General features: G+C 48.6%; 4 protein-coding genes across 7 annotated transcripts; 3 read left to right on the top strand and 1 right to left on the bottom strand.

The window, feature by feature from the left end:
- Positions 1-9,034: 9,034 nt before the first annotated feature.
- LOC9640277 (leucine-rich repeat receptor-like serine/threonine-protein kinase BAM2) lies at positions 9,035-12,896 on the top strand. The gene is made up of 2 exons (XM_024676535.1): positions 9,035-11,944; positions 12,018-12,896. The coding sequence occupies exons 1-2, from the start codon at positions 9,265-9,267 to the stop codon at positions 12,422-12,424; spliced, it is 3,087 nt and encodes a 1,028-aa protein (XP_024532303.1). The 5' UTR covers positions 9,035-9,264; the 3' UTR covers positions 12,425-12,896.
- A 756-nt stretch (positions 12,897-13,652) lies between these two features.
- On the top strand, positions 13,653-14,672 carry LOC9640002 (UDP-N-acetylglucosamine transferase subunit ALG14 homolog). The gene is made up of 5 exons (XM_024676553.1): positions 13,653-13,794; positions 13,847-13,995; positions 14,050-14,193; positions 14,251-14,310; positions 14,370-14,672. The coding sequence occupies exons 1-5, from the start codon at positions 13,656-13,658 to the stop codon at positions 14,544-14,546; spliced, it is 669 nt and encodes a 222-aa protein (XP_024532321.1). The 5' UTR covers positions 13,653-13,655; the 3' UTR covers positions 14,547-14,672.
- A 4,820-nt stretch (positions 14,673-19,492) lies between these two features.
- LOC9640000 lies at positions 19,493-21,364 on the top strand. The gene is made up of 5 exons (XM_002971702.2): positions 19,493-19,534; positions 19,625-19,762; positions 19,833-20,591; positions 20,663-21,037; positions 21,105-21,364. The coding sequence occupies exons 1-5, from the start codon at positions 19,493-19,495 to the stop codon at positions 21,171-21,173; spliced, it is 1,383 nt and encodes a 460-aa protein (XP_002971748.2). The 3' UTR covers positions 21,174-21,364.
- LOC9639999 (cleavage and polyadenylation specificity factor subunit 2) lies at positions 21,056-24,328 on the bottom strand. Of its 4 annotated transcripts, none has more exons than XM_024676536.1 (18): positions 24,149-24,328; positions 23,936-24,104; positions 23,768-23,864; positions 23,583-23,709; positions 23,407-23,522; positions 23,255-23,349; positions 23,055-23,206; positions 22,946-23,003; positions 22,790-22,897; positions 22,503-22,737; positions 22,121-22,446; positions 21,961-22,059; positions 21,778-21,909; positions 21,677-21,721; positions 21,462-21,629; positions 21,357-21,410; positions 21,207-21,306; positions 21,056-21,155 (listed from the first exon to the last, which is right to left on the bottom strand). In XM_024676536.1, exons 1-17 carry the CDS (start codon positions 24,295-24,297, stop codon positions 21,214-21,216), a joined length of 2,223 nt encoding a protein of 740 aa, XP_024532304.1. In that variant the 5' UTR covers positions 24,298-24,328; the 3' UTR covers positions 21,056-21,155; positions 21,207-21,213. The 4 variants fall into 4 exon arrangements, 3 of the variants coding, with proteins under 3 accessions (XP_024532304.1, XP_024532305.1, XP_024532306.1); XM_024676537.1 differs by having other exon boundaries at positions 21,212-21,306; XM_024676538.1 differs by lacking the exons at positions 21,056-21,155; positions 21,207-21,306; positions 21,357-21,410 and having other exon boundaries at positions 21,498-21,721; positions 22,121-22,201; positions 22,259-22,446.
- Between the last annotated feature and the right edge of the window lie 329 nt (positions 24,329-24,657).

The following is a 24,657-nucleotide window of genomic DNA, read 5'->3' as shown; positions in this document are numbered from 1 at the left end:
GCACTTTGACTACTTCAACTTTAAACCAACTTTTCGTAGTCAATCCAACACTTTACAAATATCACGAATATGTTCCTTCTATGTCCCCTCCGAATGGATCAAAATATTATCAATGAAATTAGTAGTCACCTTTGGTATATCGCAAAAAACCCATCCATCATCCACTAAAAAGTTGTTGAATCATTGTTTAAACCAAACGGCATCACCAAAAACTTGTACAAACCAAACAGTGTATGAAAAGCAATCTTAGGAATATCTTCTTTGGCCATCAATACTTGCCAGTACCCAAAAGCAAGATTTAACTTAGTGAACCAATGACTTCTTTCCAGATGATCTAAGTGATCAATAGTGTGAGGAAGAGGGTACACATCTGTGATCATTATTTTTTTTAGTGGATGATAGTCGATGCAAAAACAAATACTCCCATCAAGCTTTGTCACAAGATGAGGTTCACATACCCAAGGACTTTGCAATTTTCAAATAACACCATTTTCCAACATCTCCTTAACATTTGCATATAAAATCTTGATCTCTTTGGGTGACCGATGACGAATAAGAACCTTGATTGGATGAGCATCTTCGGTTGGAATCGGATGACGTGTACCAATCTTGGCCCCAAACAATAGGTGAAATTCAAAGAAATTGGCATACTCCTTCATGAGCTGGTCAACCACTGCAATACAAAGATTGTTGGAAGGATTGAAAAAGGGAAAAGCAAAACAAAATGGAAACATAGGAGGAAATAGTGGGGAAACAAAAATAATCGAACCAAAACTAGAAGCAAAGGGAGGAAATAGTGGGGAGACAAAAATAATCGAACCAAAACTAGAAGCAAAGGGATGAAAAGGTATGGAAGTGAGAGGAATAAATGAAATATAAGGAAGTATGAAATAAAGGGGAGAAACCTCAAAGTCACACTTGGCATGATTGCACTACAACTAATTTATACTAAGGATGAGGTCAAAAGCTTGACTTGGCACCACTTGCAATAGTTGCAACCCAAGTTCGAGATTGCCCACATGCACAACTAGGCCCACCTCATCCCATACACATATGTGTACAGCTATTGCTATAAAGAATGAAAACTAACTCTACTGTATGACGCAAGTGTAGACGGCAACGTGTGGCAACAAGTCGAGCCATAAAAGATAAACTCGAACGTTTATCAACCAACACGAAGTGAATAATAGGAGACCTCTTATTACAAAAATGAGCTTGGAAAGTAAACATTATATGAATTGGTGCCGAGTGAACCCCTTGATGATACTCCCGAAAGAAAGATGAAGGAGTCACTGACTTATTCGTGCAAGGTCCCTCCATTACTTATATGACTCCTCATTTCTCAGATGCATCTCAGTATCCAAACCTTCCATTGCAGCAGCACCAACAAGATGTTATTGATGCCAAGGTCTCCACCCAGGAAATGGAGGTCACCAATCCAGAAAACGCTGACAATGCCAATAAGTGTGACCAACTTTATCACATGCCCAACAGTGAACATCATGGCCACGACCACGTCCTCTCCCTTGTCCTTGGACTCAAGCAGCAGCAGCATCAACCTCCATTGGAATAGGACTATCGCTCATAAAAAGTGGAGCGAAAGAACGTGTAGTGAGAAGTGGAAGAGGCAACATCTCATAATGTTGTGCCAAACAAAGAGCATTATCAAAGGTGTCATAATGTTGTGCCAAACAAAGAGCATTATCAAAGGTGGCTAGAGTAAGTGCATACACAAGTCCAACAAGATCTTGACGAAGTGTTGGCCACAACATTCCTAACTTGATCTGCTCTAACATATTTGGCTCTGCACAAAACAAGAGGCTTCGAAAACAAACACCAAATTGCATCACCGACTCAGATGGCCCTTGATAAAGACAATGCAATTGTTAAAAAGCATCATGATAATCATTAGCATGTCTGAATGCATGTTTGAAAATGTCTAGAAGAACACTCCAATCCCCACAAGTGGTTGCACTCAAACCATTGTACCACTGCAATGCCGTCTCTTGGAGACACGTGGGAAACTCACGCAAATGTCAAGCATCATCCCAAGAATGATATATGGCAATCACCGTGAAGTGATCGAATTAATGGTACATATCATCCCTAAGATTCCCGCAAAAGAACTCTGGCCAAACGCAAGGATTGGCACCAAAAGCAGAAAGAGCTGTACCACATGCTGTAAATGCCACCATCAACTGAGTTTAGTTGTTCAATAGCAATTGCATAGCATCAAACAATTGCACCAACTGTTACTCCAAAGTCAAAGGAGGAGGAGACTATTGGTCTACCATAGAGATGAATGAAAAGGAAAGATCAAAAGAAGAAAAATGAGAAAAAAAATTAGAAGGAAAGGGAAATCTAAATAATGGAAAAGCTAAATCTAAACTAAAATCCTGAAAGGAAAGAACAAAAAAAAGAAAATGGAAAAAGCTAAAGCTAGATGATACAAAATTTAAATCTAAATTAAATCCTAAATCCAAGCACTCTTTAGGGACAATTAAAAGGGCCTCTCACCTCCACCAATGTGAATGCATGGAATATAAAAAGAAAATATAAAAATGTGTATATCAATTACCCCAAAAACTTTAGCTTATATACATGAGTGAGTGGTCTAAATTGAAACCAATTTGACGGTTACCAAAATCTCATTACACTAATATTAGTATATGGCATTATAACCATATAATTTGACCTCACAAGATTATATATACATATATATATACACATATACATATATACATATATATACATATATACATATATACATATATACATATATACATACATATATATACATATATACATATATACATATATATATATACACATGTACATATATATATATATATATATATATATATATATATATATATATATATATATATATATATATATATATATATATATATATATATATATATATATACACACATACACATATATATATACATATACATATATATGTATATATAATTAAGAACCCAAAACTTTTGAGTGGCACTAGATACTACTGCTGCTATATGATGGAGTTTGTCAAAGGCTAGAGGCCCAACCAGGAGAATCTGAATTTAAAATGCTCCATTTTGAGATTGTGAGTTGCTCCTCTTTCCAACTCAGTCTTTTTAAAAATCTAGCAACATTGGATGGTTGAGACTTATGAAGGAAGATTGGCTTATTTCTGCTAGTATAAATGAACTGGTTGTTTTCTTGATTAGTTGCCCCAGTAAGTTTATCAAGCAAGCTGGAAAGTCTCATAGCGGTGAGACTTCCCTTGAGTTTTAACTGTGAGCTTGTTTGGGTTTTTGGTCGACACAACAATAGTCAAAGAATATGTGTGCATCGACTTGTAAATAGTATAGGTTCATTGCTTGTGTTGCTTAGGACCTCTTCTTCCTTTCATCCATGCTCTGGAAGGTTTGTGTGCTAGAGACTGTCACTAAGCTGTATTGTTTTTTCATGTAAGGCTGCTTCATAAGAAGTTCTAAGCCCACATCTCCACTACTTGTCAGCTCAGGCAACATGCGGCTGGGCATCAAGATCTACCACACAGACTATTGTAGCATGTTATTCCATCAGCAGCAGTAGATTGCAGCTCACACACATGGATTAGGCTATTGTTCTGTGAGGTGAATAAATGTTAGTGCAATTTAGATTCTAATGAATATAATAAATTTTAAATTATAATTATAATATGAAATATGCAAACAAACCAAAAAACATGCAACAAATATTTTTAATGTTTAATCCATGTATCAGAAAACAAGCCACGTGTATGTTGCTCCTTCTTCCTTCTCTCACCTAGCAACTCTTCAATCTTGTCCTCGTTCTCAGCCGCTCCAAAATCTCGTTTTGCAGCATGATTGCTGCCCACCAAGTCACCCTACTTCATGCTCTACACAGCAGCTCTGTTGATTCTTTGGCTCTCCAAGCTCCTTGGCTGCTCTAGAATTGACTACGAAAGCTCCACCTTGCTCCTCTTCTTTCTAGCACCCTTGGTGATGCCTGTCATCCGCAATCTGTGCCAGGATCTGAAGCTTGTCCACAAAGGTGGCGAGGTTTTCCACATGCCAAGTGGCTGCTCCCACTTGCTGGAGATGCTTTTCACCAGCTGCTAGGGAACTCTGTGTCTCCACAGCTGTTTGCAAGACACTCAGAGATTCCCTCCCTACAACTTTACAAGGCCTAGCCAAGCCCTAAGCTCCTCAACAAGCACTCCAGATCTTCTCAGCATACTTAAATAACATAAATTGCAGTTAGTTGCAAGTTACAAAGAGTTTCTCACTAGAAACCTCTCTTCTTTCTCACTGAAGTTCCTAAGCCCAAAAGTCGCAGTTTTCGAAGGGGTGAAGCCTTGCCTCACTCCAAGATTCTTAGCCTGTAATGCCTACATCCTCAACTTGTGATGTTGTTCCTAGCGCTTGCCACCCTTGCTTTTGTTTTCACCATCTTCCCGCCCAGATCCAGAAGATTCCCTAAATCTGCCACCTCATCAAACTCTATCCACGTCAGATTCCACGTGGATTACAAGTTATTAAGCTCAGTCGAACAGTCCAGAATCCTGGAAATATAAAACCTTGTTTTATTACGTACATCCACACTTTTCGACTATTCCCACAGTAGGTGGGCTTGTGTGCAATGCGTGGTGGCATGCGTGGAGAGAAATAAAACGGAGCTAAAGTGTTCTTTCCCTCGAGGAGAAATTAACGATGATTCGTAACTTGATGGCGATGATCATCGTGATTGTGTTTGCGAGCAGCTCGATCCCGACGCCGTGCCACTGCAGCGTGGGCGTGCAGCTAACCTGCGGCCTGATCGAGGTGATCCAGCAGGCGGACATCCTGTGCAACACTTGCCAGGACGTGGACATGTATGGCCTCGAGTTCGTCCCCAGATCAGAGAACGAGACCCTCGTCGTCTATCAGGGCAGGGGCTGTCCTTCGGCTTCCGTCCTCGCCGTGTTCGACCAGACGACGAGCTACAACTGGTGCAGCGAGCTCAACCATCGAAAGAGCCGATTCCAAAGCTTCAAGCTCGTGTGCGACCTTGATTGATCCAACTCTCTCTCTCTATTTAAAAGTTTGTCACCTCTCGTCTCTTTGTTTGATCCAGGCAAAGCTTACAGCAACACAGAGAGAGACAGATTGAGATTCCCTCCCCGTAAAGGCCATGTCTCCTTCTTCTTGTTCATGGAATTTCCTTCAATTCTTAAGAGTATTTTCCATACGTAGTGTACGTTCTTGGGTTTAGAGCTGTTGATCACGAGGCCGCGGGATCGCTTTGAACTGTAATCGAATCAAAACGGGCAGCGTCTGTGCCTAACTTTTCAAGGCATTTGGGCTGATGGATCAGCTTTTACAGGCTGCACTTCCAAATCCTTCCAAAGACTGGGAAAAGGCAGTCTTTTCCGCCATAGCGTTGCTTGGCGTCCTCCATATGCATGCAATGCAACTATTTCCACTTTTCCAGTCAACACTGTCGACTCTTCCTCCAAAAAAATTTGCTGACAAATCGCAGCTGGATTAAACAATTCTCTAGAATCTCTCTTTCTCTCTCAAATTTGACAAACCCCATTGAATGAAGTATCGATCCATCCCCAAAGTCTCATTGATTCCAAAGTTTTTGAGCCCGTGACTCTTTTGGTTATTTAAATCGAGGAGAAGCGACACCAGCGCGCGCCGATGCCAATTGGTAGACAAAACAAATGAATACGAGCAGAGTATACTATACCGTACCGGATTCGTCGCCTTCTAACTCATGCAAGCGGAATATGCGAGCGATCGGTATTCAAAAGTTTTGGTGGTGCCAACAAGAAACATTCCAGCAACAGTTTGCCTCTTAGGTAGACAATCCAATCGATGTATGAATCCACGAAATTGGCCAAGGGCCCCATTTGGGTTGACGGAATTCCCCGATTGAGCAACACGACCACACGGCACTGCTCCACTATCATCAAAATTCATGGACGAAATGGAAGTTGCGAGTGATTTGGGAGGAGAAAAACTCCATATAATATGCACCCAACTGCGAAAATTATAAATGTGGGTGATGGAGGACAGAGATCTCGGTCATATTACTGAGCTTGAAACGAAACTGGCCACGCGCCGCGAATGATTCCGGTGTTGTTGACAAACAGCAGCATGGTAATCATTTCGGAAAGCCCACTTTCACTGACTGGATGACTGGGGGAAAAGGGAGGCACAAAATGCTCAATGCTGATGAGCAATTGCAGTTTGGATAGTGCGTCTTTAACTATGCTTATGTCGCAGTAAAAGCAGGGAAAGCGAGCAAAGTAAGAGGGTCCATTCCAATTTCTTTGTCACTGGCAGGAGCCAGCAGCGCTGAGCCATCCAGCAGCAGACCAAACCCCAAGAACCCAATTCAATCAATCCGATCCACCGGACCCACTAGAACGAAGAAAAGGGGAAGAAGAAGAAGAAGAACACAGAACCCAGGGGGCATTCATTCCCGGAAAGCTCCACTTCTCACACGCGAAAACGAAAACCTTTCGCTGTAATCGATCTATGACCCCGAAAGTGACCATCCAAAGAAGTCACTCTTGAAGTTGGCGTTCCACCAACCTATGGGTCCTCCCATCCATGGAAAATATGCGAATCTCTAGAGCTATCCTCAAGGAGGAGGGAGAAAGAAAACCATCACCGCTGACCGACCGTCACCGTCACCGCCTCGGCCACGCGGCCGTACAGCCGCCGTCAGCCCAACCGTTACCACGCTTTTCCGTACGGCGTGTGGTTTTAGCGTTATGTTGGTGGCTTGGTTTTTTGTTCTGTTGTGATGGAGAGGGTCTCTAGCCATAATTGAAGCTGGGCACTGGCACTGGAACGCTGTACAGGCCAGAGTTCGCTTGGGTTGCAATCTTTCTCCCCGGGAACTCCGTTTGATTTTTTTTGCTTTTCTTTAATCCGAGAGATCAATCACGACCTTGCTGCTGCTCCTGCTGCTGCTCCTCTGCGACTGCAACTGTCTCTGGATCAGCGTTTTGGTGATATAATCTTGGAGCTGGATTGGATTTGAATATAAAAACCCCAGGCTAGAGACAAAATTTCACCTGGAGCGAAAACAAAGTGATTCTGCGGTTATAATGTGGACCATCTTGATTAAGTCACCTATGTCGCCGGAATTTATGGGAATGGAAGCGTGCACTTATCCCCGGGGCTTGCTTTCGGCCAGGAATCCATGATCCCCAACAAAGATTAGGGCTGAATGGAATCACTGCTTTCGTTCCCGACGTTTGCATGATCACTCGGCCAGCTTTTCACTGTTTGTTTCTCTTTTTTTGCTATGTGCATGCATGGTGGCATTGCCCATGCATGCAATGCATGGCATGGGGCTAGGGCATTAAAGGTGACGGATGTAGACGCATCCATAACATGGCGAGATATCAGGTGGCGCGAAAGGTACTCTTGTTTTTGGTAAAGCTGAGGATCTAGAAAGCAAGAACGCTCTTTTCTGCCAGCAACAAACGAGTGAGCGAGAGGGAGAGAGGGCAAGGGAAAGAATCTTCCAGATGCGAAGAGCATGACCCGTGAGATTCCCCCTTCTCTTTACGTCGCTGGATGGATGGCGACGAACCACGACAGGAGCGTCGAAAGCGATCGACGGTAGGGGTGGCGTTTTTTATTGGAGATGGTCCTCACCTCGCCACCAATCGTGGTTGGACTTGTTTCTCAGCTCCATTCCAAAGAACTCCCGCTATGAATCATTGTACGGGCAATATAATTGAGCAACTTTGTGCCCACACAGGGCACTACCAGCTGAATCTCCATCTCCTTGAGCCACGACTTGGGCGGGGCGCGATGGATGAATGAATGAGCGAAACGAATGAGCGAATGATGCGTGGGCGAATCTTGGCGCAGTCTTTTTGTTTTGCCAGGAATAATGGAGGGCGAGGGGCTTTGACAAAAAAGGGTCATATAGTCAACGGCCGGGTCAAGACTGGTTAGAAAGCGGGTAAAACACCTTTAGGTGGGGGTTTAGTGCGGACGCAATGAAGTATCGATCAGCCCCCCACCAACGAAGTCATAAAGTTGTCTTGTCTTGGGTGGCGAAAAAGAGAGCCGAAAAACCATGGTCAAAACAATCAATCGCGAAGCCCTTGTAAACTATATGCCAATCAATCTCCCACTCTTTCTAAATCAAAGCGGCACAGCGAGCAGCGATTGAGACCCCGATCGCTCAAACAAATCCCCCGTCCATGCTGGTGCTTTGGTTGGAGGGTTCACTCACACATTACATTACACACAGCTCCCCCTTTCTATTTGTATCATTCTCTTGTGAGGGGAATATACAGGCCTTGGTTAGTGCAACAACGCATTTTCAATGACGCCTGTTCCTTGTCCCATGGTTTTGAAATTACGTACAAGACAAGGGTCTCCCCAAGAACGAATATAGAACAAAAGCCACACATAAATAACGGGCGCGAGAGTGAGATTGTTAGGTGTGTGACTGGTGTGTCACCCAAGTTGCCCAAAATGAACAAAGATACCCTTGGAATCATGTGCTTATCCCTAGTGTACACGTACGTACATACTCACTGTCACAGTAGCGCGAGAAACCATGGGAGCTTAACGTATTTCAAAATTGGTACAGTTTATACGGGCGGCCCGCCAGATTTGTATCAAATCAGCCAGCCAGCTCGGACGTGTATAGAAATATTTGTATAGCAGTGCAATGCAATCTACTTTTATACAATAGGGGACGAAAACTATGGCAGCCTTATTCCAATTCGATCTGTCCAGAGCTTCTCCTAGTCTCATCCTTTCGGCGTTGTTTGCATTGCAGAGATTCCCTTGTCTCACATTCTGGAGCGGAATATGCGGCCGGGAATCTCCCGTACGCGTGGCGTGATGTGCGGGCGTGATGGTGCCAGGTGGACTTAGGGCGTACGGGCTAGCGTTCCGATGTGGACAGCTAGCCCACATGATGTATTTACTGAAGTGTGAAATGATGGCCATTGGGATCCATGCATGGCCATGGATGAAAGAGGCTATGTATATAAATGTGGGGCATGGCATGGGTAGATGCCACTCACATTCTTGAGGGCTTGATTGACCCAAGAAGAAAAAGAAGAAGCGCCACTTGCTCACAACACTAAAGGAAAGCGAGGATTTCTCTGGAGATCTTGGCACAGCGCGCGCGCGCTACTACTGCGATCGATCCATGGGTTGCGAAAATGGGTGAGTCGAAATCCCGGGCTGGCTAGCGCGCTGGGGGCATTGGAAGCAAAGGGGGTCGCGAATCGCAATGCGGCTGCTGCTGATCGCGCTCGCGATCATCCTGGCCCATGCAGCGCAAGATCCAGAGGTGGCGGGCAGCGAGGAAGTGGCGGCGCTGCTGGGCGTGAAGGAGTTGCTGGTGGACGAATTCGGGCACACCAACGACTGGTCAGCGTCGGATTCGTCGCCGTGCTCGTGGACGGGGATCCAATGCGATGACGATGGATTCGTCTCGGCGCTCAACCTGGGCGGCAAGAGCTTGAATGGGTCCCTCTCGGGGCTCCCTCTCGCGCGCCTCCGCCACCTCGTCAACATCTCGCTCGAGCAGAACAATCTCGCGGGGCCTCTCCCGCCCGAGCTCTCGCTCCTCCCGCGCCTCCGCTTCCTCAACATCTCCCACAACAACTTCGGCTATGGCTTCCCCGCCAACCTCTCCGCCATCGCCACGCTCGAGGTGCTCGACACGTACAACAACAACTTCTCCGGCCCCCTCCCGCCCGAGCTCGGCGCGCTCCAATCCATCCGCCATCTCCACCTCGGCGGGAGCTACTTCTCGGGCGCGATCCCCCCGGAGCTTGGCAACCTCACCACCTTGCGCTATCTGGCGCTCTCCGGGAATTCCCTCACTGGCCGGATCCCCCCCGAGCTGGGCAACCTGGGCGAGCTCGAGGAGCTCTACCTCGGCTACTACAACGAGTTCGAGGGCGGCATCCCTCGCGAGATTGGAAAGCTAGCGAATTTGGTCCGGATCGATCTGGGCTTCTGCGGACTCACTGGCCGGATCCCTGCCGAGATCGGCAACCTCTCGCGCCTCGACTCCATCTTCTTGCAGATCAACAACCTCTCCGGCCCCATCCCGGCCGAGATCGGCCTCCTCAGCGCGCTCAAGTCGCTCGACCTCTCCAACAATCTCCTCTCCGGCCCCATCCCCGACGAGCTCGCAATGCTGGAGAGCATCGCGCTGGTCAATCTCTTCCGCAACCGGCTGAGCGGGAGCATCCCATCCTTCTTCGGCGATCTGCCCAACCTCGAGGTGCTCCAGCTCTGGGCGAACAATCTCACTGGCAGCATCCCTCCCCAGCTGGGCCAGGCGAGCTTGAGTCTCATGACCGTGGATCTCTCCTCCAATTCCCTCTCGGGATCCATCCCGGACAAGATATGCTGGGGAGGAGCGCTCCAGGTGCTCATCCTCTACGGCAACCAGATCGGCGGCGCCCTCCCGGAATCGCTCGGCCAGTGCAACACCCTCGTGCGCGTCCGTCTCGGCCACAACCAGCTCACCGGCGGCCTGCCCAAGAACACGCTCGGCCTCCCCAATCTCCGGATGCTCGAGCTCCTCGACAACCGGATGGATGGTATCATCGCCGACGCGCCCGTCTCCGCCGTGGAGCTGGAGCTCCTGGATCTCTCCCAGAACCGCCTCCGCGGCAGCATCCCTCGCGCGATCGGCAACCTCACCAATCTCAAGAACTTGCTGCTGGGCGACAACCGGATCTCGGGCAGGATCCCGGCCTCGATTGGAATGCTCCAGCAGCTCAGCGTGCTGGACGCCAGCGGCAACGCCATCTCGGGCGAGATCCCCCGATCGATCGGGTCGTGCGTGAGGCTGTCGAGCGTGGATTTGAGCCGGAACCAGCTGGTGGGCGCCATCCCGGGCGAGCTCGCGCAGCTCAAGGCGCTGGATGCCCTGAATGTGAGCCGGAATGGGCTGTCCGGGGAGATCCCGCGCGAGCTGGAGGAGGCCAAGGCGCTCACCAGCGCGGATTTCTCCTACAACCGGCTGTTTGGGCCGATTCCATCGCAGGGCCAGTTTGGATTCTTCAACGAGAGCTCCTTCGCTGGGAATCTGGGCTTGTGTGGCGCGCCCACCGCGAGGAACTGCTCTGTTCTTGCCAGCCCGAGGAGGAAGCCGAGGAGCGCCCGCGACCGCGCGGTGTTCGGGTGGCTGTTTGGATCGATGTTCCTGGCCGCGCTGCTGGTGGGCGTGTTTGGCACCTTCTTCTTCGTGCGCAAGTACAAGGAGTGCATCACAGTGGTGCTCTTCCCTGGCGGCGGCAAAGGATCGTCGTGTGGGCGATCGAGGCGGCGGCCGTGGAAGCTGACCGCGTTCCAGAAGCTGGATTTCTCGGCGGCGGACATCCTCGACTGTTTGTCCGAGGACAACGTGATCGGGCGGGGCGGGTCGGGCACCGTGTACAAGGCGATGATGCGCAGCGGCGAGCTGGTGGCGGTGAAGCGGCTGGCGTCGTGCCCGGTCAACTCAGGTAAACGGTCCTCGGGCAGCCGGTCGTCGCACGACGACTTTGGCTTCTCGGCCGAGGTCCAGACGCTGGGCAAGATCCGCCACATGAACATCGTCAAGCTGCTGGGGTTTTGCTCCAACCACGAGACCAATCTCCTCGTCTACGAGTACATGCCCAATGGCAGCCTCGGCGAGGTGCTCCATGGAGTTGGGACGAAGGCGTGCCCGGTGCTCGACTGGGAGACGCGCTACAAGGTGGCGGTCCAGGCGGCCAATGGGCTGTGCTACCTCCACCACGACTGCTCGCCGCTCATCGTCCACCGCGATGTCAAATCCAACAACATCTTGCTCGATTCCAATCTCCGCGCCCACGTCGCGGACTTCGGCCTCGCCAAGTTGTTCCAGGGGAGTGACAAGTCCGAGTCCATGTCCTCGGTCGCCGGATCTTACGGCTACATCGCCCCCGGTAAGCAAGCGCTCGGCCAGCTTTGCGTGGCCACCTTTTCTTCCACCTTTCTCACGTTTCCATTCCCATGCAGAGTATGCCTACACGCTCAAGGTGAATGAGAAAAGCGACATCTACAGCTTCGGGGTGGTGCTGCTGGAGCTGGTGACGGGGCGGCGGCCGATCGAGCCGGGGTATGGCGACGAGATCGACATTGTCAAGTGGGTGCGCAAGATGATCCAGACCAAGGACGGAGTGCTGGCCATCCTGGACCCGCGGATGGGTTCCACGGATTTGCTGCCGCTGCACGAGGTGATGCTGGTGCTCCGGGTCGCGCTGCTGTGCTCGAGCGACCAGCCCGCGGAGCGCCCCGCCATGAGGGACGTGGTGCAAATGCTCTACGACGTCAAGCCCAAGGTGGTGGGCGCCAAGGATCACAGCAGCAGCAGGGAGCTCTCTGGATCCACGCGGATGTCCTCCGGGAGGTTGATCGACGTCTGATCTTTCTTCCCCCCCTTGGATCATATCCATGTCGCGGCTCTCCTTTCTCTGCGATCATCGATCTTCACGGGCACAGACACAGAACAACCATGGTGGGACCGATCGATCAATTCATTGATGGCGGTTGACTGATCGAGCTCTCTCGCTCGGCTCCCTCGATTTTTTCTCGCTTTCTCTCTTTTTTCCTTGAAATTCTCCCGCTCTCTTGAAAGGTGTACAGTTGGTGGAGGAGGAATGCTGCTTCAGTGCGGATTTTGCTGCTGATTCTCGGCCTGAAAGTCGATGGTGCGTCTGTTCGTTCGGTCGGAATCAGAAGATACGAGTTCGGTTCTTCCTTTGTGGGGAAAAGCCTGACCGACGATCAGATTATGAAAGGAAAGATACTTCCGTGGTTGTTCTGCGCCATCTTTATAAAACATAAGAGAAAGAAAGGGCAGCTTCGCATTGTCGAGCTATCGTTTTTCGTCGCTAACACAGCAAAGCGAGCGAGCGAGCACAGGACTGGCTGAAAAGCGGACGATGGATGGCTCCATGCTTCTAGAGAAGTTGCCGTCTCAATCCTCCCCTCTTTTCGTTTTGGGCGATTGCTCGCTAGAAAGCAGAGAAGAAAAGATTGAAAAGAGACCCGCGAGAAAGAGTACCAGGCCTGAGAGAGCTTGGCTTGTAGCGCTAGATCTTTCAACAGAGGGCCTGTGAAGTTCCAGCAGTGAAATTGATGATCACAGTGACAAAAAAACGATCACTAAATACTACTTGCAGTAGTTCTTGAAAAGAAGAAAACTACGTGTGGGAATTGCGACAGCTCTGGCTTTGGAGTTATTAGCTCAATCGTTGTTGGTGGCCCCTGGCCAGGCAAAAGAGAAGAAGGAAATGGAATAAAGGCAAGCTCTCCCGCGTGTAGTGTGTCTTGTGTGTGTCACACAGGCTCACAGTGTGTGAGCTAGCTAGCAAAAGTGTACCACACAGCCTCAGTGATAGGACCATTCTAGAGCTATGGCTTTGCTGGATCATCCTGAGTTGAGTTGGTTACTCTGATCAAGCTACAATGGGAGATGGTACTGCTGGTTTGATTGATCTAGATATCAGCTTAGCTGTAGCTATGGAGATTGATGGATCATGGGACCATCAGAAAGCTTGGGCTTATCATCGAGTTTAATGCTATGGTGTAGTTTTGTTCTAATGTAAATGTAAGTTATACTATGCCCTAGAGTCTTTCTAGTTCTAGGTTGGAATGGAGGATTGGTTTCCTCTGTTTTGCGGGGCAGCTGTAGGTCTTGTGCTATGGAGATTGCTCGTCGTCTACGCATTCACCGGGAAGCCGCGTGCGCCGGGCAGCCGGGCCTTCAAGACCCTCGTTGTTCTTGGATCAGGTAATCGACGAAGAATCTCATTGTGAAGAGCTTTCTTACTGTTTTTGCCTAGGCGGGCACACGGCTGAGATGTTGAACGTCGTGGAGATGCTTCGTTCGGAGAGATACAGCCCCAGGATATACTTGGCTGCCGCGAGTGACAACATGAGCTTGCCGAGAGCTCGGGCCGCGGAGGAGAAATCGTCGTCTGCTGCTACTCTGGTGGGTCTATTTGTGGATCACGCAGGATGAGAGAGGATCGATATACTTTGCTAGGATGGATGTTTGCAAGGTGCTCGGCACTACCTCCAGATTTACAGGAGCCGCGAGGTCGGGCAGTCGTATCTAACGTCGGTGGTGACGACTTTGATGGCCATTGCCCACGCTCTGTGGGTTGTTTTCCGGATCAGACCCGATGTGGTGAGTGACAAGTCGTAGTTCTTTTGCTGTCTCCTTGTCGCTGAGAAAAGTCCACAGGTTTTGTGCAATGGACCGGGGACTTGTCTGCCAGTTTGCGTCGCAGCTTTCTTGTTGAAGGTTGAAAAATGAAAAAGAAGTAAAAATCACATTTTGATGGACGGACTGCGTGCTTGCAGGTTTTGGGACTGAAATGGGCGACTCTGGTGTATATTGAAAGCATTGCCAGGGTGCAGAAGCTCTCGCTCACTGGCCTCATCCTATACAGGCTTCACGCCATGGATCTGTTCTACGTCCAGTGGCCTCAACTCAAGGAGCGCTTCCCAAGGAGTCTGTATGTGGGGCGACTAATGTAGATGATATTCCGGGAAAGCAGATTGACAGGGAGTCCGAATATTTTTTTCTCCAGCGAGAAACTTAGAGTTCTGAAGCTAAAACCAAAGGTTTTAATTCTTTAACTTGCTCCACACATTTCGACTTTTTCTCGCCAAAAGTTTTTTTTCCCAGACTCTAGAGGTTTCTTACGAGTATTTCTTGATGTTTTATATCACTCTCCACTTGGACAGTCTTAAAAGTCAGCAGCATTGCATTTTCTTATACCTTGTGCTTCTGTTTCTAATGTCGCCAACCTCACTGTTTGTTTTGGCAGAACCCCTTCCTTCCGTCTCGCCAGTCTTGATCTTTCGTGTTAGTGACATCCCCAACACCCTGTATGCACAGGAAAAAATGGCAAGCAAACTGCACGAATCTGAGTGCACGGAGTTCTACCTGCATGTTTCGAGATCACAAGGCAGAGGGAGAACGACTGGCTGAAAGTCCGGATATGTCGACGTCTCTCCGAAATCCCAGACGACGAGACTTCTGCGTTCTTCAGTCATGACAATGCTGCTGGGGTTCACGAGAAAACGAAACATTTGATAGAAACGAATCATGCGTTTTGCGATATTGGATATTTAAGACCAGCTGCGAGCGATGGAAGATTTTCTACAGCTAGTCAAAGAATTTACGAGGTAAAGTATAGCCAGTTCGCTTGCTGGTTAGACTAAACATTTCATGTTGCAGTTCCGGTTGCATTCTTCAAGCTGCACTGGACAGTAAAAGCCTGCAAGACGAAGAGGAAGCAGATTGAATCAAGCAGCAACGAAAAGAGGAGTACGGACCGTTAAACTGTTCGCAATGTTCACCGCGGATTATGCAAGTGAAGTCGCGGCAGCAGTCCACGCATAGCTGACAGTCGAAAACTCTACCACCTGCGGAACCAAATGCCAAACACATACAGACACATTGATCGTCGGCTCATTAGCCTTACCGATAGGCTCCAACCAGAAAACTGCGGTGGTCATCATCGGATCAGAAACGCTGAAGCTCAGAAAGAATCTTCCACTGGACTTACCAAGGGATCTGCAGCAACAACTGGCAGTTTGACTGGAACACTTCGACTTGATTCACTATCTAGAGCAACTTACCAGGAAGCAGAGGAAGGTGGTGTCCTCCATTCCGTGGGAGTGGCAAGCCCAAGAGCGAGAAAGAGGAACAAGCATGCGATGAGCTGGATTTTGTGAGCGGTCATTGCTGGAGCACTACAGTCGGGAAAGTTCTCTATATGTATACCCAGAGCATTCTGTTAGAACCTTCTATGAACTACTGTACGTCCAACACGCTGTTCCTCACTGCATATGAGATATTACTAGAAAATTGGTTTCACACTGTCTTTGTTTTGAGTTCGAGAACATATTCAAGGCCACATGCAGGGGTTGCATTGTATTACGGTATATTCTGTCGGCACATTTGCTCTCGCCACAGGCTTTTTTTAGGATTTCCTGACGTTCAACTACTTGGATAGTCTTAAAGGTAAGCAGCATTGCATTTTCTTATGCCTTCTATATATCACAAACCTCATTGTTTGTTTGAACGAGGCCCCCTTTCTTTCGATAGAGGGCCTTGTCGCCAGTCTTGATCTCTCGGAGTTCACCTGTTTCGAGATCGCAAGGAGAGGAGGGAGACCGACTTTCAGTCGCTGGCTCGAGTGACGAGAATTGTGCGTTCTCCAGCCATGAGAATGTTGATGAGATTCGCGAGGAAACAAATTCATAAGAATGAATCATGCGTTTTGCGATATTGGATACATGCTCAAAGAAATTACGAGAAAATCAAGGTTAAGTTCATGGCCAGTATTCTTGCTGGTTAGAGTAAACATTCCATGCGGCAGTTCCGGTTGCATGCTTCAAGCACTGGACAGTGGAAGCCTGCAAGACGAAGAGGAAGCAGATTAAATCAAGCAGCAACGAAAAGAGGATTACGGACCGTTAAACTGTTCGCAATGTTCACCGCGGATTATGCAAGTGAACGCGAGGCAGCAGTCGACGCATTGCTGACAGTCAAAGTCTCTATCACCTGCGAAACCAAATGCCAAACACACACACAGACACATTGATCGTCGGCTCATTCAGCCTTACCACCTGGCGGCGACCAGAAAACTGCGGAGGTGGCAAAACTCACGATCATCGGATAGAAAGCGCTGAAGTTCAGAAAGAATCTTACACTGTAGACTTACCAGGGAAACCGACGAAATCTGCAACAACAACCGCCAGTTTGACAGGAGCTCTGACATCTTGGAATCTAGAGCAACTTACCAGGAAGAAGAGGAGGAGCTTGACGGTCTGAAGGATGGCGACGGAGGTGGTGTTCTCCATTCTCTGTAGGATCTGGAGCGGCAAGCCCAAGAGCGAGAAAAAGGAACAAGCAGGCGAAGAGATCAAGCTTCCAAGCGGCCATTGCCGGATCACTACAGTCGCACTGTTCTCTATATGTATACCCAGAGCCTAGCAGACACACTTCTATGACTTTGTACTGTTAGAACATTCCATGAACTAATGTATGTCTGCTGCAACACGCTGTTCCACACCTCATATTACTTATATGGGATCTATGCAGAGAAAAGTGGTTTAAACTCCCTCACAGGCTGTCTTTTGAGTTATAGAGCGCAGGGATGGGTCGCATTGCATTACAGTAGAACTACGTAACTTCATGCCGTGGCCAAACTGGAAATGGATTGGCAGTACATGGAGAATACGTGGCCTGGACAATACACAAACAACCAGCCAATCGACTTAAACACGGTTTTATACAGTTTCTTAAACGAGTTTTTAATCGGACATGTAAGTAACGTTGCAGCGTCACAAACCTCGATGTTTGTTTTGGTAGAACTGGACGAGGCCCGCTTTCTTCCGATGTGCACGGTCTTCTTGCCGATCTTTCGAGTTAGCGGTATGTTTTAATTCTATTTTGAAGTAGCTTTTTTTTGACAGATGATGGGAAGAACTTGGATCTAGACGGCCAAGTTGACAGTAACGGCTGTAACAGGAGCATCTCCATAAATTGCAACACGTTAAGCAAGAAAAACTGCACGAATCTGCCTAATATTTCAATCGCGAGGAGTGCACGGAGTTATGCATGTTTCGAGATCGCAAGGTGAGGGAGACAGACTTTCACGCGCTGACTGGAATTCTCGTCGTCTCTTGGAAATCCCAGAGACGAGACTTGAGCGTTCTCGAGCCATGACAATGTTGCTGGGATTTACGAGAGTGCAATGTAAGGGAGGATCTTTGGATATTTTTAAGACCATGCTGGCTGCGATGGAAGATTTTCTACAGAGTCTTTACGAGAATGTTAGATTACACATTCGAAGGGGCAGTTCTGGTGGCATTCTTCAAGCACTGGACAGAGGAAGCAGATTTTATCAACCATGCAAGCAATGAAAAGAGCATTACAGACCGTTAACATGCTCACAAACTTCACCGTGGATTATGCAATAGAAGGCGAAACAGCAATCGACGCATTGCGAGCAATCGAAGCCTCTTTGACCTGTGAAACCAAATGCCAAACACACGCAGACACATTGATTGTTGGTTCATTCAGCCTTACCACCTGGCGGCGACCTGAAAACTGCGGTCACGGTCACGGTGAACTCACGATCATCAGACCAGAAACGCTAAAGAGAAAGAATCTTACACTGCAGATGTACCAGGGGGTTCCGGATTGATGTAGACAACTGCACAGCAATAACAGTTTCACAGAACTCTTCGACATATTGAATCAATCATCAACTTATGCGGAGGAAGAGGCGGTTGACGGCCGGGAGGATGGCAGCGGAGGTAGTGTCCTTCTTGATTCCTGGAGTGGCAAGCCCAAGAGCGAGAAAGAGGGACAAGCAGGCGACGGGATCGAGCTTGCGATGGACCATCGCAGGATCACTAGTCGGGGATCTTTATGGATATGTATACCCAGAGCATTGCGAACACGTTCTATGACTTTTGTAATGTTAGAACATTCCATGAACTAATGTGTCTATTGCACCACGCTATTCCACATCATATAGGATCATATGCAAATATAACTAGAAAATTGACTTGAACTCCCTCACACTGTCTTTGTTTCGAGCTAGAGATAATATGAAAGGCCACGTGCAAGGGGTCGCATTTTATTACGGTTACTACGTAACTTTATGCCGTAGCAAACTGGAATTGGACTAGCAGTACGTGTAGAATACGTCTGGACTGGATCAGGCACAACATAAACACCGAACAAGCCTTGAACGCGGTTTCATACAATTCTATGCTTTTCTAATCCACGCTAGATCACGGCCAGGGGTTTGATTTAGTATTCCAGAAACATTAAGTTTGTTACAGACCATATGTTCGCTGCGACTTATTACACAATGTCCTTTGCATAAACCACAACCACAGACAGAGACAGAGAGACACAGAGAGAGAGAGAGAGAGAGAGAGAGAGAATAGGAACAAGACACTTGTTAGCACTGGAGGAAAATGGCCTAATTTGTATCCCCAATGGTTCCTGAAAATCAAGAGCCACCACCATATATTACGTGAGAGTTACGTAATCCAAAGGATCTGTGATTCCAAAAGCAAGCCGAGCCAAGTGTTCAACAGGAAAATGACCCAACTGTAGGAGCTAGGGTGGCCCCCCTTCCAATCAATTGACAAATGGTGGCTGATTGTTCCTTGTAGGTGTGGCCCAGAACCAGATGCTGACCTGATCACACACAACTCACACAGAACACAGGATTGCGTGTATTTGGGATTAGTGAAGAAAGTGGTTTTGACAGGCCGCGCAGCAGGCAATGTCGCAAAAGCTTCGACGTTCCACGCCGCGGCTTCGCGTGGGCTTCGACTAAAGGCGGAAAGGAGGGGTCTTTGCAAGCTTCCAAAACGTGCGGCACTTGGGAAGCTGCCTCACCACCTTCCTCGCCATAAGCTAGATTAGATTACGCTCCGAAACCGCGATGTCAAAGGGCGGTTTAACAGCTCAGTGTCGAGCAGAGAAGGTGCACATTTAACCCACGTGTTGTATTCGGGGAATATGCGGGGGAGCCGCTGAATAAATCGGGGCCAAAGATTGATATCCTCTGCAACAGCCGAACAAAGTGGAGGAGCAAGAGTATCTCGCCTTAGTTCGCAGATTTTCTGCCATCTCTTCCCTTAAGAACTCTGATGAGACCGACCTGGAACAAGTAACCAGCAGCGAGGGAGCGGCAAAGGCCATGGAGATGGAGGTATGTTCTCTCCTTGGAGCAAGAGTTTGTTCTCCTTTGCTTCCTCACAAATCTGTGCTTCCCATCCCAGGCCTTGTACGATCCCGAGGCGTGGAGCTTTCCAGGGGCAGCGACGGGCCATGAGTCTGCTTTCAGCCTGAGCTCCGCGGGGGCCAGCAGCGGCGGCGGCTTCCTGGAGCCCAACGACGATCACGAGCTCCAAGCCCACATTCAGCAACTTAGCCGGAGCTTCGACGGGACCGAGGCGTTTCAGTTGTTTGATCACGACAGCATCGTGGTTCAGGGGCTGTCTCGTGTGGATTTTCCCCTGGAAACGGGCCGTGGTGCGGGTTTCCAGCAGCAGCACTTCGAACAGCCGCTGCCCGTGATGGCGGTCAAGGAGGAAGCGGTACCGGTGGAACAAGTAGAAATCCATCCGGGCAAGGCCTTCCAATACTGGAGTCCTGGGATCGAAAGCACCGCTCATACTCATGGCCATGGTTGCAGGAAGAAGTCGATGGCGTGCTCCATTCTGGATCTCTATCGGCAAGTTCACGAAAGGGAGCAGCTCCAATCTCGCGCTTCCTCCTCCTCGGCTGCCCCCGAAGATGTAACTCTCCAGCAGCAGCACCAACAGCAGCAACTAGAAATACAGGCGCCATCTTCTCAAGTAGCTCAAGCTCAAGATCTCCAACACCAACCCCTAATCCAATTCCAATCAAATCCGCGAGCTCCAGCGCAAACTCCCGCCTCGTACAACCACATGCTGGCCGAGCGGTCCCGGCGGTCCAAGGAATCCGAGCACCTGGCCACGCTCAAGAAATTCATCCCACAAGGGACCTTGAAGAAGGTATGAGCATTTTAAAACAAGAAAACTTGCTTCAACTTTCATTTCCACTCCCTGAACGTGGCACTGGACAGGCCAACAAGCTCGCGGTCCTCCAGGCCACCATCGACTACATCAAGCAACTCCGGTGCCAGATCGCGGAGCTCCAAGAGCAGAGCAGCCCGAGCTTCACCTCCAACTTGAACGGCGGCACCGGCGACCAAGAGGTGGAGTCCTTGTCCCCAGCCGCAACGAATCCCACCAGCATGCTCACGGAGGAGCTCGACAATAATGACGACTCCCGCGCCGCGCGATCGGCAATTCACCTCAGCTTCGACGTCAAGAGACCGGATCACGACCTGGTCAGGATGCTGAGTTGCCTCCAGGAGCTCGGTCTGGAGCTGGATTCCATCGACTGGAAGCCCGAAGTGAGCTCGGTCCTCAGCTTGACCGTTCACCACAACACCAAGGTGAGTGAGTCAACGCCCCCGGATATGATATCTTAAGTTCCTGTGCTGATTGGTTCCTTGTTTGCAGATGGAAAACCTCTTGTCCCGACAAGCCCTCCACGAAACTCTGGCCAAGAAGCTGTTCACAGCAAACTAATGTGATCACCCCAGTGTCTCGAAAGGTACTTACTTTACATTCACACTATGTGGTATTGTGAGTAGAGCAGCTCCCGGACTTTGTAGTAGTCGTCAGACAAAGATCCCTCGATTACGAGTTGCTGTCCTCCACTCTGGGCAGAGCAACTTAGTTTCCGGATTTACAAAGTTCGGAACTACCTACCTTGCGAACGGCTATGTTGTCAGCGCAACGGAGAACACCACCGGCAAATTCTGCCTGCGCATGTGAAGCAGAGGTCAAACATCTAACCAGGGCAGCAGAACAAACCTGGATGCCTTTGGTGGCTAATAGCTGCTTGAAATCAGCAAGGCGCAAATCCCCAACAAAGACGGTCTTGTGTGGAGGTGGCGTTCCGTCCAGAGGCAAAAGTGGGAGTAAGTCCTCCTCATTCTGTCCGATTTCTCCATCAACCCACGCTAGCTCGTAATCTCCAAGCTGAAACGTGCACAATGCTGAAACTCCAAATCTATGCCACGTTTTACCTTTCTGAAGAGGACGCTGCTCATTATACGCTCCGTCAGCCTCAGCTAAACAGGAACAAGGACGGAGTCATTCACACACGGGTCTCAAACTCTCATCGCACCTTATACGCATTGAGATCGGAAGTGACGTTCATATTTTCACCAACCCGTGGAGTGTAGACGAACGGACAGACATTTTTGAGGCAGTGCTGCTTCAAGTGTTCGGTAGATTCCGCGGATCCATGGATCAAAACCTGATCTCCTCCAAATCAGCAAATGAAGATAAAGGAGAAGGCTACACTTGCCAGCTTCAAGGGAGCTACATGGGCCAATATCGACTTGATCGATCGTCCATCGGCTCGGCCCTCAAAATCCATGAATGTCAGCGCACACAGTGGGACCACCTAAACATCACAAGAGAGATATTTTAGAAAATACTCAGTAATTTCTGAGTACTAGAAATACCGCTGTATCAGTCGTGACGACTTTCGACGGCTTTTCTGCAGAGGTGTCTCCTTCTGTCTCTAGCTTTATATTATTTGCATTCTGTAAAAAAAACAAATCGTTAAAACCAGTTTTAGATGCACTAAGAACATCACTTACAGCCTGAGTTTGGGAGTAGTCCATAAACTCTTCTTTAATCACAAAGTCATCAGGGTTAATAATTTCCCCATACTCGTCACGTTCGTTGCTATCGTCATAAACCGGGAACATGGGTGCTACGGTGTCAGCCGGAACCGTGAAACCATCTATGAAAATATCATGATGAACAGTGACCGCTTGCTGTTTCCCTGGAATGAACAAGGACTATCGTCTTAAGCCAAGAGAAAACTGACAAACTCATCACCTTCTGATGGTGTACTTGACTCGTCCGGAGCCGATGGCATCAGGTCGTCGCTTGAAGAAGCTGGCTGGACTGGTTCCTGTTGAGAAGCTGCGTTCCTTGCTTCCTCTCTGAGCCGCGACTGCTCACGCTCGTAAGCCTCCAGCTCCTCACCGACAAGAAGGACTTTCTTGCTGATGGTGATTTTCACAATCTTTGGCGGAGGCTCCACTTGTAGCTGACGCGCTAGTGTTCCAACCTACCAAAATTTAACGATGAACTTTTCGCAAATAGGAGAGAATAACGACTACCTGAGCCCGTTCCGTAAAAAGTACAAGATTTTTAGGATCTACAGCCCACTCCAAAAACAATTCTTTCGCAAATCCTGTTTCCAAGCTCGCCATGGATGCAAGAACAACCTGAACCAATAATTGAGTATTCACGATTTAGTTTCGAGAAAACGTTACCCTGGGTCCTGGAGGAAGCTCGTCAAGCTGTTTTCGTGAGGTGCACAATTTCACGGATCTGAAAGTAAATATGAAAAATAAGAATATGCAGTTAAAACGGATCACTCACCTTAGTGCGAATGGATTCTCACGATTCTGTTCGAATGCTTTTCCTATAGCATCATTCATCCATTCAAGCGAGCTCTTAACAAAGTCAGTTACGCTGCCGACCACATACGTAAGAAAAACGAGGGGTACGTTTATTCGGTGCTGGCTCCAATGCTGCATGCAAAGGACGCTTACAAAGTAAACTTAGTTTTGAGAGCATACCTGGTCCAGGTACAAAATAATCTCTAATACCCGACCAGACGGTTCGACAGGCAAAAGAACATTTCCAGAGGAGCGTAGAGTCCTCAAGATAATATCTGCATCACAAAACAGGAGAGAACTCTATGGCTCACAAAAAGCCAAGAAAGACGTACCCAGAAATTCTTGATCTCGTTGCCGGCGCACAGGCTGAGAATTGAGAGCATTGTAAGCATCCGTAATAAGCACTGCAGGCCTAGTGAAGGACTCTAAAACCGTTGCATTTAAATGCCTGCGTTAGCATGCCCTCAGATTCTAGGCCTCAGGAAATGAACAAATCTAAAACTGAAACCTTTCTTTGCGATGGTTGAAATCGACAGCATATATGATGTCTTCCGTGTCCTTAGTGATTTTCCAGATAGTTCCGCCTAAAAGTCTGGCTGCTGGAAACGGTGTGATGGTAATGCCTTGCCCCTTGCCTGCACTAGAGAAAAACTAAAACCTTAAATTTCTTCTAGTTTTCTTCTCGGGGATTACCTTGAAGAGGAAAATGTTGAGAGTACTTGAGAGGACAGGTGTTCGAGAAGGCAGTGTCTACATCATCCAGGCTGAAGAGATCAAAATGCGACACAGCCTGTAAGAAAAGAAGAAATCCATACATTATTTCAGTCCATCCACGAGCTGAGCGGAAAGAACAAAACTCACAGTTCGCGAGAGGCAATGATCATACATTTGCATATGGCCCATGGACCGGATGGGATGCGTGCAATAGACGGTCGCATTGAGTCCCAGCTTCGCGATCGCGTAGGGTAGCGCTCCGAGATGCAGCGTGTCAGAATGGGAGAGAAGAACAGCATCGATCGTGGGAGCGACACTGAAATATCAATGGTCAATCAAGAAAAGCCGAGAATCCAATACCTGACGAGGGGCTGGAGGAGAGAGACATCGAAGACATCGTTCCAGCCGCAATCCAGCAAGAATCTGAAATCGTCGACCTGGAGGAGGTAGCAGAGCGGCCCCTCGGAGTGAGCGCCGGCGAGCGGGGTCAGCTGGACGCTCGTCCCCATTCCTGCAAGAAGAGAGAGAGAGAGAGAGAGAGAGAGCCCTACCCAAGAACCCTAAAAATTTGAAATGAAGAGGTCTTTTATAAGAGTCTTTAGAAGAACATTGTAAGCGCGAGTTTCTTGCTGAGGCTATGGCGTTGGTTAGCTTCAGTGGCTCCTCAATCGCAGCATCGAAGTGTCAGGCATGGGAGAGCGGGGTGGCGGCATTGCTTTGCTTCACCACAGGCGGCAATAGCCGCAATAGCGAGGGCAGCCGTGGTGGCAGTACGGGCACCAGCGGCAGATCGGGCACCAGCGGCAGTAGCGCTGCCACGAGGGGCAAAAGGGGCAAGATCGCGGCGTGATGCTCAGCGTCACCCTCTC

The sequence above is a fragment of the Selaginella moellendorffii genome, unplaced genomic scaffold (assembly GCF_000143415.4).
Source record: "Selaginella moellendorffii unplaced genomic scaffold, v1.0 SELMOscaffold_17, whole genome shotgun sequence".
In the NCBI taxonomy this organism is placed as follows: Eukaryota; Viridiplantae; Streptophyta; class Lycopodiopsida; order Selaginellales; family Selaginellaceae; genus Selaginella; species Selaginella moellendorffii.
Note: the sequence above shows the minus strand (reverse complement) of the source record. Positions and strands in the feature narration are given on the sequence as shown.